The 21,376-nt window shown below is 43.4% G+C and overlaps 1 protein-coding gene across 4 annotated transcripts in view; it reads left to right on the plus strand.

Moving 5' to 3' along the window:
- LOC130304158 (uncharacterized) overlaps nt 1–21,002 on the plus strand; it is a 33,550-nt gene extending 12,548 nt beyond the window's left edge. For 3 of the 4 annotated variants that reach the window (XM_056551908.1, XM_056551912.1, XM_056551911.1), the window contains exons 2-4: nt 11,520–11,609; nt 15,435–15,662; nt 18,847–21,002. In XM_056551908.1, the coding sequence (XP_056407883.1) occupies nt 11,520–11,609; nt 15,435–15,662; nt 18,847–20,925 (2,397 nt within the window). In that variant the 3' untranslated portion in view covers nt 20,926–21,002. The remainder of the gene's footprint in view (nt 1–11,519; nt 11,610–15,434; nt 15,663–18,846) is intronic. The other variant, XM_056551910.1, reaches the window with a different exon arrangement.
- The last annotated feature ends 374 nt before the right edge of the window (nt 21,003–21,376 follow it).

The following is a 21,376-nucleotide window of genomic DNA, read 5'->3' on the forward strand; positions in this document are numbered from 1 at the left end:
ACACAGGCAAGGAACACACAAGGAACGCTTTCACTGGCACTAAGGCAACAAGATCCGGCAAGGGAGTGCAGGGGAAGTGAGGTGATATAGGGAAGTGCACAGGTGAACACACTGATTGGAACCACTGCGCCAATCAGCGGCGCAGTGGCCCTTTAAATCGCAGAGACCCGGCGCGCGCGCGCCCTAGGGAGCGGGGCCGCGCGCGCCGGGACAGAACAGACGGAGAGCGAGTCAGGTAGGGGAGCCGGGGTGCGCATCGCGAGCGGGCGCAACCCGCATCGCGAATCGCATCCCGGCTGGCAGCGGAATCGCAGCGCCCCGGGTCAGAGGACGTGACCGGAGCGCTGCCGCGGGGAGAGTGAAGCGAGCGCTCCGGGGAGGAGCGGGGACCCGGAGCGCTCGGCGTAACAGTACCCCCCCCCTTGGGTCTCCCCCTCTTCTTAGAGCCTGAGAACCTGAGGAGCAGACTTTTGTCTAGGATGTTGTCCTCAGGTTCCCAGGATCTCTCTTCAGGACCACAACCCTCCCAGTCCACTAAAAAAAAATTTTTCCCTCTGACCTTTTTGGCAGCTAAAATTTCTTTGACCGAGAAGATGTCCGAGGAGCCGGAAACAGGAGTGGGAGGAACAGATTTGGGAGAAAAACGGTTGAGGATGAGTGGTTTGAGAAGAGAGACGTGAAAGGCATTAGGGATACGAAGAGAGGGAGGAAGAAGAAGTTTATAAGAGACAGGATTAATTTGACACAAAATTTTGAAAGGACCAAGATAGCGTGGTCCCAACTTGTAGCTAGGGACACGGAAGCGGACATATTTAGCGGAGAGCCATACCTTGTCTCCAGGGGAAAAAACGGGGGGAGCTCTTCTTTTCTTATCCGCGAACTTCTTCATGCGTGATGAAGCCTGTAAGAGAGAATTTTGGGTCTCTCTCCATATGATGGAAAGGTCACGAGAAATTTCATCCACAGCGGGCAGACCAGAGGGCAAGGGAGTAGGGAGGGGGGGAAGAGGGTGACGGCCGTACACCACGAAAAATGGGGATTTGGAGGAAGACTCAGAGACCCTGAAGTTATACGAGAATTCGGCCCATGGGAGGAGATCTGCCCAGTCATCCTGGCGGGAGGAAACAAAATGTCGCAAATAATCACCCAAGATCTGGTTAATCCTTTCTACTTGTCCATTGGACTGGGGATGATATGCAGAAGAAAAATTTAATTTAATCTTGAGTTGTTTACAGAGAGCCCTCCAGAATTTAGACACGAATTGGACGCCTCTATCCGAGACAATCTGCGTAGGCAACCCGTGAAGACGAAAAATGTGTACAAAAAATTGTTTAGCCAACTGAGGCGCAGAAGGAAGACCAGGAAGAGGGATGAAATGTGCCATTTTGGAGAATCGATCAACGACCACCCAAATAACAGTGTTGCCACGGGAAGGGGGTAAATCAGTAATAAAATCCATACCAATCAGAGACCAAGGCTGTTCGGGGACAGGCAGAGGATGAAGAAAACCAGCGGGCTTCTGGCGAGGAGTCTTATCCCGGGCACAGATAGTGCAGGCTCGCACAAAGTCCACAACATCCGTCTCCAGAGTCGGCCACCAATAGAAGCGGGAGATGAGTTGCACAGATTTCTTGATACCCGCATGACCTGCGAGATGGGAGGAGTGACCCCATTTGAGGATTCCGAGGTGTTGGCGAGGAGAAACAAAGGTCTTTCCTGGAGGAGTCTGCCTGATGGAGGCAGGAGAAGTGGAGATCAGGCAGTCAGGTGGAATGATGTGTTGCGGAGAGAGTTCAACTTCTGAGGCATCCGAGGAACGAGAGAGAGCATCGGCCCTAATGTTCTTATCGGCAGGACGAAAGTGAATCTCAAAATTAAATCGGGCAAAGAACAGAGACCACCGGGCCTGGCGAGGATTCAGCCGTTGGGCAGACTGGAGGTAGGAGAGGTTCTTGTGGTCGGTGTAGATAATAACAGGAGAACTTGATCCCTCCAGCAGATGCCTCCATTCCTCAAGTGCTAATTTAATGGCTAGAAGCTCTCGATCCCCGATGGAGTAGTTCCTCTCCGCTGGAGAGAAGGTCCTAGAGAAAAAACCACAAGTGACAGCATGCCCGGAAGAATTTTTTTGTAGAAGAACAGCTCCAGCTCCCACTGAGGAGGCATCAACCTCCAATAGGAAGGGTTTGGAAGGGTCAGGTCTGGAGAGGACGGGAGCCGAAGAAAAGGCAGACTTGAGTCGTTTAAAGGCGTCTTCTGCTTGAGGAGGCCAGGACTTGGGATCAGCATTTTTTTTGGTTAAAGCCACGATAGGAGCCACAATGGTAGAAAAATGTGGAATAAATTGCCTGTAATAATTGGCGAACCCCAAAAAGCGTTGGATAGCACGGAGTCCGGAGGGGCGTGGCCAATCTAAGACGGCAGAGAGTTTGTCTGGATCCATCTGTAGTCCCTGGCCAGAGACCAAATATCCTAGAAAAGGAAGAGATTGGCATTCAAACAGACATTTCTCAATTTTGGCATAGAGTTGGTTGTCACGAAGTCTCTGAAGAACCATACGGACATGCTGGCGGTGTTCTTCTAGATTGGCAGAAAAAATTAGGATATCGTCCAGATATACAACAACACAGGAGTATAACAGATCACGAAAAATTTCATTGACAAAGTCTTGGAAGACGGCAGGGGCGTTGCACAGTCCAAAGGGCATGACCAGATACTCAAAGTGTCCATCTCTGGTGTTAAATGCCGTTTTCCATTCATCCCCCTCTCTGATGCGGATGAGGTTATAGGCGCCTCTTAAGTCCAATTTAGTGAAGATGTGGGCACCTTGGAGGCGATCAAAGAGTTCAGAGATGAGGGGTAAGGGGTAGCGGTTCTTAACCGTGATTTTATTAAGACCGCGGTAGTCAATGCAAGGACGTAGGGAGCCATCTTTTTTGGACACAAAGAAAAATCCGGCTCCGGCAGGAGAGGAGGATTTACGGATAAAGCCCTTCTTTAGATTCTCCTGGACGTATTCGGACATGGCAAGAGTCTCTGGGGCAGAGAGAGGATAAATTCTGCCCCGGGGTGGAGTAGTGCCCGGGAGGAGGTCGATAGGGCAATCATAAGGCCTGTGAGGAGGTAGAGTCTCAGCTTGTTTTTTGCAGAAAACATCCGCGAAGTCCATATAGGCCTTAGGGAGACCGGTTACTGGAGGAACCACAGAGTTACGGCAAGGGTTACTGGGAACCGGTTTTAGACAGTTCTTGGAACAAGAGGACCCCCAACTCTTGATCTCCCCAGTGGACCAATCCAGGGTAGGGGAATGAAGTTGAAGCCAGGGAAGTCCAAGGAGAATTTCCGAGGTGCAATTGGGGAGGACCAAAAGTTCAATCCTCTCATGATGAGATCCGATGCTCATAAGAAGGGGCTCCGTGCGGAAACGTATGGTACAGTCCAATCTTTCATTATTTATACAATTGATGTAGAGGGGTCTGGCGAGACTGGTCACCGGGATGTTGAACCTGTTGACGAGAGAGGCCAAAATAAAATTTCCTGCAGATCCAGAGTCCAAGAAGGCCACTGTAGAGAAGGAGAAGGCAGAGGCAGACATCCGCACAGGCACAGTAAGACGTGGAGAAGCAGAGTAGACATCAAGGACTGTCTCACCTTTGTGCGGAGTCAGCGTACGTCTTTCCAGGCGGGGAGGACGGATAGGACAATCTCTCAGGAAGTGTTCGGTACTAGCACAGTACAGGCAGAGGTTCTCCATACGGCGTTGTGTCCTCTCTTGAGGTGTCAGGCGAGACCGGTCGACCTGCATAGCCTCCACGGCGGGAGGCACAGGAACAGATTGCAGGGGACCAGAGGAGAGAGGAGCCGAGGAGAAGAAACGCCTCGTGCGAACAGAGTCCATATCTTGGCGGAGTTCCTGACGCCTTTCGGAAAAACGCATGTCAATGCGAGTGGCTAGGTGAATAAGTTCATGTAGATTAGCAGGAATTTCTCGTGCGGCCAGAACATCTTTAATGTTGCTGGATAGGCCTTTTTTGAAGGTCGCGCAGAGGGCCTCATTATTCCAGGACAATTCTGAAGCAAGAGTACGGAATTGTACGGCATACTCGCCAACGGAAGAATTACCCTGGACCAGGTTCAACAGGGCAGTCTCAGCAGAAGAGGCTCGGGCAGGTTCCTCAAAGACACTTCGGATTTCCGAGAAGAAGGAGTGTACAGAGGCAGTGACGGGGTCATTGCGGTCCCAGAGCGGTGTGGCCCATGACAGGGCTTTTCCGGACAGAAGGCTGACTACGAAAGCCACCTTAGACCTTTCAGTGGGAAACAGGTCCGACATCATCTCCAGATGCAGGGAACATTGGGAAAGAAAGCCACGGCAAAACTTAGAGTCCCCATCAAATTTATCCGGCAAGGATAAGCGTATCCCAGGAGCGGCCACTCGCTGCGGAGGAGGTGCAGGAGCTGGCGGAGGAGATGACTGCTGAAGCTGTGGTAGCAACTGTTGTAGCATAACGGTCAGTTGAGACAGCTGTTGGCCTTGTTGCGCTATCTGTTGTGACTGCTGGGCGACCACCGTGGTGAGGTCAGCGACAACTGGCAGAGGAACTTCAGCGGGATCCATGGCCGGATCTACTATCACGATGCCGGCTGGCAGGTAGTGGATCCTCTGTGCCAGAGAGGGATTGGCGTGGACCGTGCTAGTGGACCGGTTCTAAGCCACTACTGGTTTTCACCAGAGCCCGCCGCAAAGCGGGATGGTCTTGCTGCGGCGGTAGTGACCAGGTCGTATCCACTAGCAACGGCTCACCTCTCTGGCTGCTGAAGATAGGCGCGGTACAAGGGAGTAGGCAAAAGCAAGGTCGGACGTAGCAGAAGGTCGGGGCAGGCAGCAAGGATCGTAGTCAGGGGCAACGGCAGAAGGTCTGGAAACACAGGCAAGGAACACACAAGGAACGCTTTCACTGGCACTAAGGCAACAAGATCCGGCAAGGGAGTGCAGGGGAAGTGAGGTGATATAGGGAAGTGCACAGGTGAACACACTGATTGGAACCACTGCGCCAATCAGCGGCGCAGTGGCCCTTTAAATCGCAGAGACCCGGCGCGCGCGCGCCCTAGGGAGCAGGGCCGCGCGCGCCGGGACAGAACAGACGGAGAGCGAGTCAGGTAGGGGAGCCGGGGTGCGCATCGCGAGCGGGCGCAACCCGCATCGCGAATCGCATCCCGGCTGGCAGCGGAATCGCAGCGCCCCGGGTCAGAGGACGTGACCGGAGCGCTGCCGCGGGGAGAGTGAAGCGAGCGCTCCGGGGAGGAGCGGGGACCCGGAGCGCTCGGCGTAACAAATATGTAAAAAACAAGCAATAGATATGAATGGACAAACAACAATCACAAAGATAAAACAGTAATCTAGACATGTAATAAAACCGCATTAAACATAAATATCGCATGTGGTGTGAATACACATCACATGCGACTCAAGAAGTCACACCACTTGGTCATAGGTGCGGCATTCAACACCGCACTTTGGATGTTTTTTTCAAAATGCATAGTATAGAAAAAAGCATATGGACCTTGAAGGTACTATGGGGGAGATTTATCAAAACCTGTGCAGAGGAAAAGTTGCCCAGTTGCCCATAGCAACCAATCAGATCGCTTCTTTCATTTTTAACAAAGCCTCTGCAAAATGAAAGAAGTGATCTGATTGGTTGCTATGGGCAACTAGGCAACTTTTCCTCTGCACAAGTTTTCATAAATCTCCCCCTATATGCATTAATTCAAAAAGCAAAATTTAAAAGGTGAATTATATATGGCTGCACTATCCACATGGGCAGTAACAAAAACGATACAAAGGGATATTACAAAAACAGAATAAAATAAACAGTGCAGTATTAAATACCGCACCTAGCCCGAACGCGAAGTATGAATACTTCTTAGAATAGCCGAAAAAGAAGGAAAAATAGAATAAAATGACAAGTGCGGTATTAAATACAGCACCCGGCCAAAACGCGAGGTGTGAATACTCTTAGAATAATGACAACATATTATAGAATCAAACTTTGCATACAGCAAACTATAATAAACATACGGGGGTTCCTACATACAAAGAAGAAAAAAAGAAAACCTGAATACTAAAGCATAGATAATAATAAATAGACACTTGTAGAAAAGAGGAAGACAAAATAATAAGCGTAAAACGCAACATAAGGCATACGTATAAACCAATTTCAGTGGACAAATGAGAGACAAGAAAACAGTATCCTGAGTAGGACGCTCCAAAATGAACAGCAAAGAAGGAACAACACAAAACGGGTATTAATGTGATATTGTAGAGATTAATCTATTAAAAAATATGATATTATAGACCGTAATCTATCAAATTATTTAACTGTATCGATACATTCATTGAAACCTTGAGGGTGCAAAGTGTGTAATTTATGGATCCAAAATGATTCACGATTATTTAATCTTTGTATTCTGTTAGGTAAATGAATGGGGATAGTTTCTAAAATGATTAGTTTCAATGTTTCAGTATTTTTTTGATGGTGAAGAGTGAAGTGTCGGGACAGGCTGTGCAACATAAAACCATGTTTTATGTTCCATCTGTGCTTGTTCATCCTGGAGCGTACAGTTTGTGTAGTGCAGCCGACATATTGGCGGTCGCAACCACAAGTTAATAGATAAATAGCAAAAGTGGTGTCACAATTTAATAAATCTTTTATTTTAAATGTTTGTTGTGTGGAATAGGAGGAAAAGGTGTCAGTTTGGATAATCCATTCGCAACAGAGGCAGCGGCTTTTTTTTACAGGGGAAACAAAGTGGTTTAGAGGTACGAATATTCTGTGGTATCGAATATTCAGAAAATCTAACAAATTACTAAGATTTTTGGAGCATCTATAGGTGATATTTGGGACTGGGGGAATTATTTGGTTTAAAATTTTGTCATTTTGAATAATAGGCCAATTCTTAGTTAATATTTTTCTAATTATTAGATGCCTCAATATTGAAATTTGTGACAAAATTATATCTAAAAGGATTAGGAGGCTGGTTAGAGCTAGATTTTTTGTTTTTTGTCCTTCACTTTTATGTATGCCTTGGTTAGGAGCGATCTAGGGTAACCCTTCTGAATGAAACGTTCTTTTAGCATATCAGCTTGAGAGATAAAATCTAAGTCAGAAGTACAGTTTCTGCGAATTCGCAGATATTGGCCGTATGGCACCCCTCTTAACCAGCTTGGATAATGTGTGCTGTCGAACTGCAAGAAACTGTTAATATCAACGGATTTAAAAAAAAGTCCTAGTAGAAATAGTACCATTATCTGTTTTGTGGATATCAAGGTCTAAAAATTGGATGGAGCTTTCTGCGTAGTGCATAGTGAATTTTATGCCCCATGTATTAGTATTCAGCTCATTTACAAAAAGATCAGCTTCATGTTTGGTACCTACCCAGATCAAAAAGAGGTCGTCTATATAACGATTGAAGAAAAAAAAAACCTTAAAATACAGGGACTGTGCCATAATAAGGGACTCGAATCGCCCCAATAATAAGTTCCTGTGGAGAGGCGTTGTGGCTGAAAGAAAAATTCATCATGATGGTCTGGGCCAGATGGAAAGAAAAAGGAAAGTAAGCTACTCCAATCAGAGAAGCCGTCACCTGCGAGTCACCGGATTTAACTGTATGCAATCACTTATATGGTCTGCAGAGCCTGTGTAAAGCTGATATCTACCACTATTTGGTCACTATAAGTACAACAGCAAACAAAATTTTTGTATCAATATATCAGAATAATACTTATTACAATCAACCTACTGTGTACTCCTACACAAATATCATGGCAGAAAAAGAGAATGGAGACACTTGTAATGTAAAAATTATATCATTTTATTAAATATACATTAAAAATTAATTAATTTAAAATCACAAATAGGGAGAAGCATCCACAAAGTGGAGAAACAAAGGCGTTGCTCACAGACAGATCCACATTAATAAGTTATATAAGGAAAAGTAACATGGTGCATAGTCACACATGTGTGCATTAACAGCACATATATAGGCACAACAATGCTCTAATTATCATACAGTACAATGCACACAGTGAAGACAATAGGCATACCAAACTGTAACATCCAGTTCCTAACAGGGTCTGCTGGAGCAACGCCACCCCAACGCACGTTTCGGCGAGTCCTTCGTCCTGGGGGTGGTATTTGTGATTTAAAATTAATTAATTTTTAATGTATATTTAATAAAATTATATAATTTTTACATTACAAGTGTCTCCCTTCTCTTTTTCTGCCATGACACTATTTGGTCACTGTAGGGGGGATATTTCCTCCTTTTATCATTGGTAATTTTGGTTTCAGTATACAGGATTTGGTCAGTAACAGTATGATGGCAATATGTATGGTGATAATATTCCTCCTGGTATTCTGGTAATATTGGTGTCAGGGACCGACCGGGGGACAGGGAGAGTGAGCCCTAAACTGACCCTAAAACTGCTCTCCCTGCCTATTTGCCCATACACCCTAAACGGTGGATTGACAACTGGGCACCAGTCCCTCCCTGAACTAAAGTGCAGGGGCCTAAAAACACATACTAATATGTCACGAACCAAAAACATAACAGGAACATAGAACTCTATAGTATAAAGTTCAGAGGACACAGATCAGAGTGTAGAGGACAGATCAGAGTACAGAGGACACTATATCAGCGAACATGAACAGAGGACTCAGTGGTTGTGAACAGAGGACACTATAGATAAGCGTTCATGAACAGAACTCCAAAGATCTGAATAAAGAATTATGTATAGAGTTCAAAACACCAGACAGAAAAACGGATAAGTCTGAACATACTCCAGAACAAAACAGGAATAAGCTTAATCCCCTAGAAAAACCTCCGATAGACACAGGAATAAGAAATGCCCTCTGAGTCCCCATGGACAGGTAAACGGGATCTATCGCTAAACAGGAATATTCACACTGAACACAAGACAGGAATAGCAATCCCTACGAACACCTCCAGTAGACAAGGAGTCCCCATGGAGCAGTAACAGGGATCTAACATAGGACACTGTTCACACTGGACACAGAAACTGGACACTCCACTCCACTAACAAAGTAGCCATTAATAATGAATCCAAATAGACTACTGGCCAGCGGCACACTCCACAGTGTGGTCAGAAGCTGATCCAGTGGAAAACAGCAATATAAAACACAGAACTTCACATAAACGGATACAAGAGAAAACACAGTGTGAACAGACACAGACCAAAAAGAGCATGCAAATCCTAAAAACGACTAAACAAACATAGCTTAAAATCTACTAAGAGCATGCCACATAAAATTGGCTAAACCAGAAAATACAAAGTGCATGCTAAGACAGAGATAGTAGATTAAAAGCTCAAATAAAGAGTGTTTCACCAAGAGCTCCAAAGCAGCATGCCCAGCCTCTTAGCAAGTCAGAATATAATGAAGTATCACCAGCACTGAGGCTAGACTGAGCTGACTATAAATAGACACACCCAAGGAGCTATTGGCTGAAAAATGCCAGAAGCATTAACTATTTCCTGGCTGGGCAACATAAAACTGTTCACACACAACCAATCCAATAGCTGTGTGTGAAGACAGACCACGACAGACATGACAATCAGTATAGAGGATTTGGTCAGTAACAGTATGATGGTAATATGTATGGTGATACTATTCCTCCTTGTATTCTGGTATTATTGGTAATATTGGTCTCAGTATACAGGATTTGGTCAGTATCAGTATGATGGTAATATCCCAAAGTAGTAGAAGCGGCACTCCAAAGTAGCAAAAAAATGTGTCTTTATTCACCCATCAAAGTTACAGAGGTGCAGCTTTTCAGCCTCACAATGAGGCCTTTCTCCCTTGAGAAAGGCCTAATTGTGAGGCTAAAACGTTGCACCTCTGTAACTTTGATAGGTGAATAAATAAACATTTTTTTTTTGCTATTTTGGAGTGCCGCTTCTACTACTTTGGGATATGCTGAATGCATGGTTGTGAGTCAGGACGTGAGGAGCAGAGCACCCACCTTGGACTACAAGTCCTATTTACAGTGCCGATTCTCTTACTTTCTTCATAGTATGATGGTTATATGTATGGTGATAATATTCCTTCTTGCATACTGGTATTATTGGTAATAAATGTCACGCGAATATTACGAATATGCGAATTTAGCGAATGTATGATGAATATTCGTCCATATATTTTGCGAAATATCGCAAATTTGAATATGGCCTATGCCGCTCAACACTAGTCAGTAACAGTATTATGGTAACATGTATGGTGAGAATATTCCTCCTGGTATACCAATATTATTGGTAATATTGGTCAGTATGCAGCATTTGGTCAGTAACAGTATGATGGTAATATGTATAGTGATAATATTCCTCCTTGTATACTGGTATTATTGGTAATATTGGTCTCAGTATACAGGATTTTACATAGAGGTTCTTGTTTTATGAATGCTTACCAAGAGGAATTGTCATATATATATACATATATATATATATATATATATATATATATATATATATATATATATATATACAAAAAGCAAGAACAACAGCACTCCCAAGAGTAAAAGAGATTAATTGGAGGGTGCAGGCTACTGAAAAGGAACTAAGTCCAAAAGTTCCTGAGCATCCATAAAAATACAAAAACCAATGCAGCACTCTGTTCAAGTGAGAAAAATGTGTGGATTTATTCAATCAGAAAATGTGACAAAACAGCGACATTTTGATCCTCTCCAGGATCTTTCTCAAGAGAGAAAGCATGAGAAAGATCCTGGAGAGGATCGAAACGTTGATGCTTTGTCACATTTTCTGATGGAATAAACCCACAATTTTTTTTTCACTTGAACGGAGTGCTGCACTGGTTTTTGTATATATTATATATATTCCTATTGTGTACAGTATTATGCCCAACTATGATTGACATTTTTCAAAGTAGAAAACACATTGGCACCGCTACTTAAATGACATAATCCCCAATAGGTTAGAGGCTATCAACAAGTGTTTCCCGTAATGGCTAAACGAGACCAGGTGGTGCTCACGCAAAGACAAGTAGTCCAATGTCCAGTAAAAACGATGAAGAGTACGAAAACCTTGGGAAGAATTTGCAGCTTGATTCTGAAGACTTCGGTCTTGGTGACCTATGATGCTCCGGGATGACACTGGCAGGTGAAAGATGTTACGAGGCAGGGGAGACTTTGGAGATGCCGGGAGACACTGTTTCGCGCCAAGCTCGAGCTATCTCAAGCCCTTCCTGGAAGGGCTTGAGAAAGCGCCAGCTCAGGGCAAAACAGTGTCACACGGCATCTTCGAAGTCTCCCCTGCCTCTAAACATCTGTTATTTTGATTGACATTTTGCCTTTCCCTTTGGGGCTCTCCGCCTTCTCATAGCCACACCCATGACCGAAATGGGCTGCTTAGTCTAAAATGCCTGGGCCTATTTTTGGTTCTATTCCATCTCTGCTTATACTTCAGTGTTTATTTGCTTCTTCTACAGAGCATTCTTTGGCTGCTCCAAGCTTCTCTGGACAAACCGCATAACATCAAATTATCCTACTCTCATATCCCATCTGTAGTTACAGTAAAGGTAAATCTTTTTATTTCCAAATTTCAATCCTAATATACTTTATAGTCACTTTTATTTAAGAATTATTGACAAGAAGGCCATTCATTGCACTGATTTTTTTTTTTTCATTTAAATGGGAGGGTAAATTAGAAATATTATGCCAAAAAGGAATTTGTATACAAAATTTTTGGTATGACTACAATCTACTATTTCCTGGGGTAGCATCCTCTCTTTTGTTGATCAGTGCAGTATTGTTAAGCATGCATATATTGCCACAGAAAATCTACAAGGGTTATCCCAAATTTTAAACTCATCCACAGAACTGGGGACACTGTATCTAATCAGTGGCGTCCGACCACTGGAACCCCCACACATAACCCCAGTGATAACCCCACACATGATTGTCCACCGCTCCATTCCTTCTCTATGGGATCATCGTACATTGACACGCTGAGCACTTAGCAATGTTCATAAGTCCCATAGAGAATGTATGGAGTGGCGAGTGATCATGTGCTGCTGCCCGATTTACCCAGAGGAAAGGTACCTCTGTTTTCATGATTGGGAAGGGACCCCACTCGCCAGATACTTATCACCTATCCTGTGGATAGGTGATGACCTTTAATCTAGGGACACAGACTCCAAATCATTCCAAAAGTCCCCTCCCATCACACACTGCTCCCAATGCCCGCTATCTCCTATATAATGCTTCCTATATATTGCTCCTTGTTGGGGGTACTTGAGGACCGCGCTTGAGAAACACTGCTCTATGGCCCCCTATACACTGCTCCTTATCTCATATATACTACTCCATATGGCCCCCTATATACATCTATCCATGGCCTCTACCTTATTTATACTGCTTACTATATACTGCTCCCTATCTGACATATACTACTCTCTATGACCCCTATATACTGCTTCCTTTATACTGCTACCTATCTCCCATGTACTACTCCCTACACCCCCTTATATATTGCTTTCTATGGCTTTTCTACCCCTACATGGTCTTTAAACTGCCCCCCAACCCAATGCTTTCCTTATCACCTCCTCCTCTGTGAATTACAAGGACCTGATTATGTCATTGCAGGTCTTTAAAGGTAAAGTAAGAGTATTTGTGCCGCTGTATAGGCTCTGTGTAGCCCAAACAGCTCTGGGGCCACACTACTGCAATCTACTGCATTTGCAATTGCCCAGGATGCCCCCTCCCTAACGCTAGCCCTATGCACTCGTGAATTGTTACCTCTTGGTTTACTCTCTTACTGGTATTGACTTTGGTTTGCCTGACCTTCAGCTGCAATTCTGTCTAGCCATGCTCTTTGGTTAGTTGATTTCCTGGTTTTAATACTGGATTTAGTTTGGGCTTTCAATCTCCAGTACTGACCCTCAGGGGCCCCGGTGCGAATCACAGGGCCCCGGTGCGAAAAATTGCCCTGGGCCCTCCTACCACCTGATGACCCGCTTCCCCAATCCCGGACGACCCCTTACTCGGCCGCACAAAGATATCAGTGAACACAGCACTGATCAGGAGAATACACAACTATATAACTGACTAACAGGCAGGGCCAGACAGACAAAACAGGCATTGAAGAATAAGCAGCCCATTTTTCTGGTGGGGGTCCAACTGCTGAGACCCCCTCCAATCACCTAATCACCAATCAGCTTTTGTAAAGCATAACTCCCATCATGTCTGGAGAGCCTCAGGCACTACAGGATATGAATGACCTGAATGGCGTCTTCTCTGTTGTCTTTTCTTTTCTTCTCCATCTGGTCCAGACGTCAGGACGTCTTCCAGCTCCATCTTCTCTGCAGAGTCTGGCTCCTCACTTTGTCAGTAGATCACCGTCCTCTGTATGAAGACAATAATCATTATTATTCTGCTAAATACTGTACCCTCTGAATATAATACTGCCACCCACTGCACCCCCTGAATATAAAACTACCATCCACTATACCCTTTGAATATAATACTGCCACCCACAGCACCCCCTGAATATAAAACTACCATCCACTGTACCTCCTGAATATAATACTGCCACTCACTGTACCCCCTGAATATAATCCTGCCAACTACTGTACCCCCTGAATATAATCCTGCCACCTACTGTACCCCCTGAATATAATACTGCCGCCTACTGTTCCCCCTTAATATAATCCTGCCACACACTGTGCCCCTGAATAGAACACTGCCACACACTGTGCCCCTGAATATAAACCCTCAAAAATAACCATGCTATACGCTGTACCCTCCCACACATCATACATACATACATGCATACATCCTTTTAGCTTACACTCATCTCCACCCATCATACATACATCTTTCTTACACACATCTATCATTCATACACACATCATTCAGAAACACACATTATTCACACATACATCATACATACAGTACATACACACATCATTCATACACACGCCACCTCTGGACCCCCCCCCCCAAACACATGCATAATACATACATACACCCATATCATACATACACATCATACATACATACACATACATCATACATAAACACATATCATACATACACTTGCCACCTCCAGATCCCTCTGCATAATTCATCTCCACACATCATGCATACATCCTTCTGGCTTACACACATCTCCACGCACCATACATATACATTTTGCTTACACACATCTATCATTTATACAAACACATCATTCATACATCATACATACAGTACATACACACACATCATTCATACACACGCCGCCTCCGGACCCCCCACACATGCATAATACTTACCCATCATACATACAAATACATCATACATAAACACATGTCATACATACACCCGCCGCCTCCAGATCCCCCACATAATACATGTCCACACATCATACACACATACTTCAAGCTTACACACATCATGTAGACATACATCTTGCTTACAAAACATCTATCATTCATACACACATCATTCATATATCATACATACAGTACATACACACACATCATTCATACACACGCCTCCTCCAGACCCCAAATCTCCACCGCCTCCTCACCTGCGGCCGCCATTAAGATCAGCACCGGGTCCAGGCGGAGGCGGCGCTGCACTCACAGCTCGGGGCGCTGAAGAGGGGGAGGGATTTCGGTCGTGTTATGGGGCTTATGGATTGTGGTTCAGGATAGCGCTGGGGGGGGTGCATTGAGGCTAGCGCTGGAGGGAGGGGGGTGTTGAGGCAAGCGCCGGGTGCTGCAGGTTGGGGTGTGTCTGAGGGCCCGAACTGCAGCTGTAGTATAATGTCATGGTAGGGGGGCCCACCTGTGGGGCTCGGTCACAATGGCGACCTATGTGATCTCTATACTTACACCACTGCTGACCCTTAGCTCAATCTGTTACAAACTGGTTTTCTCTTATCTGTTAATTCTACCATATGTTGACACAATCTGGAGCAAACTTACTTATGCCCTCCCAACAGTCCAGCCCTGATAAGAGCTAAACTAGGGAATGCAATTGCACACTTTTAATAACTCCTCAACTGCTTGTATGGGGCCACAGTGAAGTAGCCAGCTACAACCAAAGGAATTGTGAAATAACAATTTATTTTTATTTTTAAAGGGATAATAGAAATGAGAGAACCACCACATATGCTATTTTGTGTTGGCCTTGCTATTAACCACTTTGGGGACAGTTAAACTATTTCATTACTATTGCCAATAGGATCCATTAGTTTATCAGTTTGTTCATTGACAGAATCTTTTTAATAGGATTTTAGCATTTATTAATCAAAACAGAAATAGAAGTGTGTTCATATATTAATTGTCATTGTTTACCTGATGTTGGTGTGAAATCTGTAGGTACTGTCACATTGATATACTTCTTTGTCTTGTCAGATAATGGACTCACAAACACAAAATCCCAACAGTGAGAAGAAAGATGAGAAAAGCAGCAAAGTGGACGACATCTGCCCTGTATTTCAGCTGATTCCAAATAAAAGCACCTCACATGAGTCGTCTTGCAAGAGAGCGCAATTTCTTCCAGGTTCTTGTAAATTAATGAAAACAATTTTTAAAGAAGAACCCGCCAATTGTTCCCATCAGCCTACTTATATTATTTGCAAGGTAAGATGAACATAAATCACTAAGCACCATCCATAAAAAAAATATTTAGCTAAACATTTTCGTAGGTTTGCAGATATGGGAGGTTAATAAATAACCAGAAGAGATTTGTACAGAAAACTCAGTTTTGCACCATAATTATTACAATTGGTTAATATACTATGATGTAATTTGATGAGGATTGCATTATGATATAGATGTGAAGAACAATATACTATCCATTACAGATTTTCCCTATAGCCAACGACTGTCTCTTTAGGAAGTAGATACATTTATCTTAAGCATGGCAGCAGAGATTAAGAGCATGCAACATTTATTTTTCCTTTTATTTTCTTTATTAAAATAAATAGCATGTGCATGTAAATATACAAAAAAGGAGGTTGCAGCAGCACTCTTGGTCAAAAAATTGAGGCTCTTAGCGCACTTTTTGATCAAAACGTGTCCTCCATCCACCACACGGAAGTGGCCTCATTTTGGATGGGATCCTAACACTCATTTCACTCACCTCTGCTGGGCATATGGCCTCTGACTGGGTGATATCCAGGATCCACTATCAATTTAAAAAAACATTCTGTGAAACAGGTAGGGGTGCACGACTACAGAGGGTTGCACTCTCCCTAAATTGCACAGCAAAAACAAAAAGAAAAATAGCCACCACAACTACCTAATACATGGGTGCACACTGCTGTGTCAAATACTAAGTATATGAAAAAGAAGGTTGCAGCAGCACTCTTGGTCAAAAAATGGAGGCTATTAGCTCAAGCAGAGGTGAGTGGAATAAGTGTTAGGGTCCCATCCTAAATGAGGCAACCTCCGCATGGTGGATGAGGGACACATTTTGAGGGACACGTCTGACCTCCCCAGACGTTGCGCGAAGGTGTCGCACAGCGCAGGAGGACGTCACACGTCAGTGCGGCCTGCCGAACGGGACTCTGGGACGCACTGTATACCCGGTCAGGCCACACGCAAACATGTGTATATATTATATATATATATATATATATATATATATATATAATCCAAAAAAAGGAAGCGGCACTCCAAATTGCAAAAAGCAGTGTGTTTATTCACCCATGAAGTGAATGCGACGTTTCAGCCTCACAATGAGGCCTTTCTCGGCTTGAGAAAGGCCTCATTGTGAGGCTGAAATGTTGCATTGACTTGATGGGTGAATAAACACACTGCTTTTTGCAATTTGGAGTGCCGCTTCCTTTTTTGGATTTTACGTTGGAAGGTTTGGAGTTTGAACCTGTTGAAGCTGAGCACCCACCTGGGACTTGAAGTCCATCATTACAGGGCCGGTTCCCTACCGTTTTTTTTAAATTATATATATATTAGCCCAGGGGGATAGGTGGGGGGGAGGGGGGGGGGAATAAAAATAATGGCACAAGGGCATTAAGATAGGGGGGAGAGGGATAATGGCAAAAGGGGATTTGTGCCACTATCCCTCCCCCCTCTCCATCTTAATGCCCTTGTGCCATTATTCCCCCCTTCCCTCTGATCCCCTTTTGCCATTATCCCCCCCCCCTCTGATCCCCTTCCCCTTTTGCCATTATTCCCCCCTCCCCCCCAATCCCCTTTTGCCATATCAGATAATAATGGCACAAGGGGATTAAGATGGAGCGGGGGGGGGGGGGAATGGAAAAAGGGGAACAGTGGGAGGGGGGAATAATGGCACAAGGGGATTTTGCATTAGTATAAAGGTAAGCACATGCCATTATGAAAATAAGTAATTTTATGACTTTTTTTTTGTCTGCGGGTACCCCTCGTCCGTAAGTTCTGTGTGAGGGGTACCCGCAGACATACTTTCACCCTTTGGGGGTACAGTCGTGAAAAAGGTTTAGCATCACTGCTGTAGATAGATGAAACAATTAAATGAAAACTAAATGATCCAGCACTTGGAAATTTCTCAGCTTTATTGTAAATCCTCTTAAAATAGCATGGAACAACTTCACACTTCCCAAGGTCTGACACATCTTCACGCATTTGGAGCGCATGCGCTCTTTGTCAAAAGATATGTTCAATGGTTGCTAGCACACAAAAATAGGTAGTTCCACAGGTGAAAATAATTTAAAATGACATGCCGCTTGAGGAACAAGCAGTTCAATGTGAGTTAAAAATCAAAAGAACATGTATATCCATTGGATATACATGTTGGATATACAGGTTCTTTTGGTTTTTAACTCCCATTGAACTGCTTGTTCCTCAAGCGGCATGTCATTTTAAATTATTTTCACCTGTGGAACCACCTATTTTTGCATGCTAGCAACCATTGAACATATCTTTTGACAAAGAGCGCATGCCCTTGAAACGCGTCAAGATGTGTCAGACCTTGGGAAGTGTGAAGTTGTTCCATGCTGTTTTAAGAGGATTTACAATAAAGCTGTGAAATTTCCAAGTGCTGGATCATTTTGCTTTCATTTCATTGTTTGGACACGGAGATTCTGAGTGGGGATCCGTGCACAGAATACGGCAGGTGAGTTGGACTTTTCTAGATAGATAAAACACCTGAACTTAATAATTAGAAGGGGGGTCCAAAGACTGTTGGCAAAAGAGCGTTTATATTGTTATGACACAACTTCAAAAATAAAGGCAGGCTCATTTCTTGGCAAAAAGTCAACACGTGACATTGTGGAAGCTAGAAGAGAACAACTGGGCTAATAGTTCTGGGGAAAAATCAACGTAACTAATTTTTGTGAATTGTCAGAAAAAAATATTTACAGAGTACCTGTCATCAAACCATAGTTTCTAAACTAAGTCTGATTATATTCACTAACTACTTCTAACACTTAAAAAAAATTCTGAGCTTTAAAAAGCTCTGTAGGAGAAAATGGGTGTTCCCCAGCAGGCGCAACGTAACTGAAGCCTGCAAGAGCTGTGCCTCACCGTGCCCCTCACGCCCTTCCTGAGTTTGGTCTCCTGCCAGGCCGGGAAGAGACCAAACTAACTGTTTGACTTGTAGCAGGGAACAGAACAGAGCCACCTAGTGGCTGTTTTTTTTAATCACATTAAAAACATATAAAGGTTGAGAATTTTAACAGCAAGTAAATAGCAAAGTGTCTTATAATTACATAAGGAACAATATATTAAAAGTTTAGCTTGGTGACAGGTACAGGTAAAATATTTTGTACATCAAACATAAACGATTTCAATACTATTAACACTTTTTTTTTCTTAACTTTCTTAGCTTTCAAACCCCAAAAAAACGTATGTGATGTGCCATCATGATATCTGTAAGAAGCTCTCTGATGTATCAGTTGGTTTATACATCTCTAAGATGGGCAAATATGTATGGCACAAACTAAAATCAACTCAAGAACTAGAAGTGTTCATCAATTCTAAGCTGCTTGAAGACTACCCCTTACAGGAGCCACATAATGGATTCTGTGTAATTCAGTGTACTAACACAGCAGGACTGTATGTTTCCCAACTCCTCATCTTACCACCTATTCTACACACAAGAAGGCAGCAGAAAAATATGCATAGTAATAGATCCTTGTTAAATATTAATATTTTATTATTAGATTCTGTTTCCAGGCATCATTTTTATAGGTCTTTGCCAAGGACAATTGAAGAATTCAGACACCTAAATAAAGAGTATTTTACAAGTGGTCATGTTTATGATTATGAACTCATTCAAGGGATTAGGAGTCGGACATTGGAATCGCTTCAAGCTCTCTTTGGAGGTGGCAAAAATGTCCTTCCCTTGGTTGATGCTTTAAAAGAGATTCATCGTATTGTGGATATCCATGAAACCCTTGGGAAATTTAAAGGCTTTGGCTATGAGACCCTGTATGTTGAAGATTTGTGCTGGGAGTATGAGTGGGGTCTTGTTAAAGAGCAAGGGGCATTAAATCTATCTGCCCCCTATCAGGAGCGTGTAAAGCTATTTAATGAAGCTATTCATAGGGCTGGAATAGATCGTATAGATGTTACCTACAGCAGCTGTTTAATTCTTAGGGCGAACAGAGTGAAGAATCAGTTTCATGGCTCAGCGTCTATCTGCTACAATGGTATCCACCAGCACACCTATCTTATTCAATACATGGAGTATTTTATAAGTCGTTTCTCAAGTCTACATAAGCCAACATTCACTTTCATGATACTAGACACAGGCCATGAGGACACTGGCATTAGGATAAAGCAATTGGACAAAGATCTAGCTGCACATGTCTCCTTTTTGGCGCATCAGGAAAATACAATATCCTTCATTCTTTCTGATCATGGGAATACATATGGGGAATTTCTTTCAGCATCTCCAGAGTTCCATGTGGAAATGTTCCACCCTTTTCTTTTTGTGATTGTACCGGATAGTACATTCACAATCTTAGGAGAGGCAAAAATGAAGGCACTGCAAGTAAACCAGAAAAGACTAATCAGCCTCCTTGACGTCCATTATACTTTTTTAGGCCTTCTTCCTTCATTGGAATATCCTGTAAACGGTGATGGCCTGCTGAGTCCAGTTTCTCTATCTAGAACATGTAAAGACATCCCAAGACTATACCCAAATATATGCATATGTCAAGGATCCTATAGAATGGAGGCAAACTCTTCCTATTATGCATTATTTGCAGAATTTGCTTTGGGTTATATGAATAAGAGGATTATCGAACAGAGGAGTAATAGCAGCAAATCATGTGACAGACTTATTGCTACTAAATTTACTGATGTGAAAATCAGCCCAGAGGAAGGATCTGGTGACATTATAATCTTGATGGATCTTCACATCATGTCTCCACAAAGAACAACATATGAAACGGAGAGGTTCACGGTCACAATGCTGTTTGGTTTGGCAGCCCAGAGAGAGGGAATACTGTTCCTAGGCTATAGCCGGCTGACCCCCTTCAGTGCATATAAGCAATGTGCAGACCCTGCTGTTGACCTTCAATTGTGCATTTGTGAAACACATTCTGCATACAAAAACATAACTACTGAATATAATGATAGTGAATTAGAATCTGTGTCCTGGACTAAGACATATGTAACCAGAGTTCATAAACCATGTCTTTACCTAAAGACAAGAAAGTATGCTGAAGGGGTCGTGCTCTTGATTTCCAATGCTTGCTCACATAGAAAGTACAGCATCATGTTTAACTTTCTGAGTAAAAATCTGTATTCTTCCAACAAGATGCCTGTCAAACAGATTGTGGAACCTGATACAGAAAGATTATTAGTAACTGGCATCAGGAGAGAAGATAATCTACCTTGGAAATACAAGTACAAACTCACATTTAAAGCAGCTACCTTAAGAAATAGAAAAATGTAGCTAAATGTTGTAAACGTAATAAACACCTTACCTGTCTTTTTTGTTTCTTATTAAAGGAACACTCCATGTAACACTGATATACTGTATTCTGCTTATTCACAGCCTAAAGGAGAAAGGCATTACCCCAGAATTCCCTCTTTGGTGTTCTTTGAATCTTTGTGTCATGCTCTGCCCCCACAGGAACTACACTAGCATTAAAGGGTATCACTTTAGCCTGATGGCAGGATCCAAGGATAAAACTCCTGGCAACCCTGTAGTCCACTATTAAATGGGCTATCCAGTGGCAGGGGATTTTTCAAAACTTTGACCACTTAAAAGTCTATAAAAAAAACTTTTACTTACCCCCAGTGCTCTAGTGGTGCCTCGGTTGTCCTGCTCTGGTCCCTGGCTGCGCTCCTCTTCCACTCCAGAAATCCTGACACCTGGGCTCGGAGTAATGTCAAGGCCCAGA

The sequence above is a fragment of the Hyla sarda genome, chromosome 1, assembly GCF_029499605.1.
Source record: "Hyla sarda isolate aHylSar1 chromosome 1, aHylSar1.hap1, whole genome shotgun sequence".
Classification (NCBI taxonomy): domain Eukaryota; kingdom Metazoa; phylum Chordata; class Amphibia; order Anura; family Hylidae; genus Hyla; species Hyla sarda.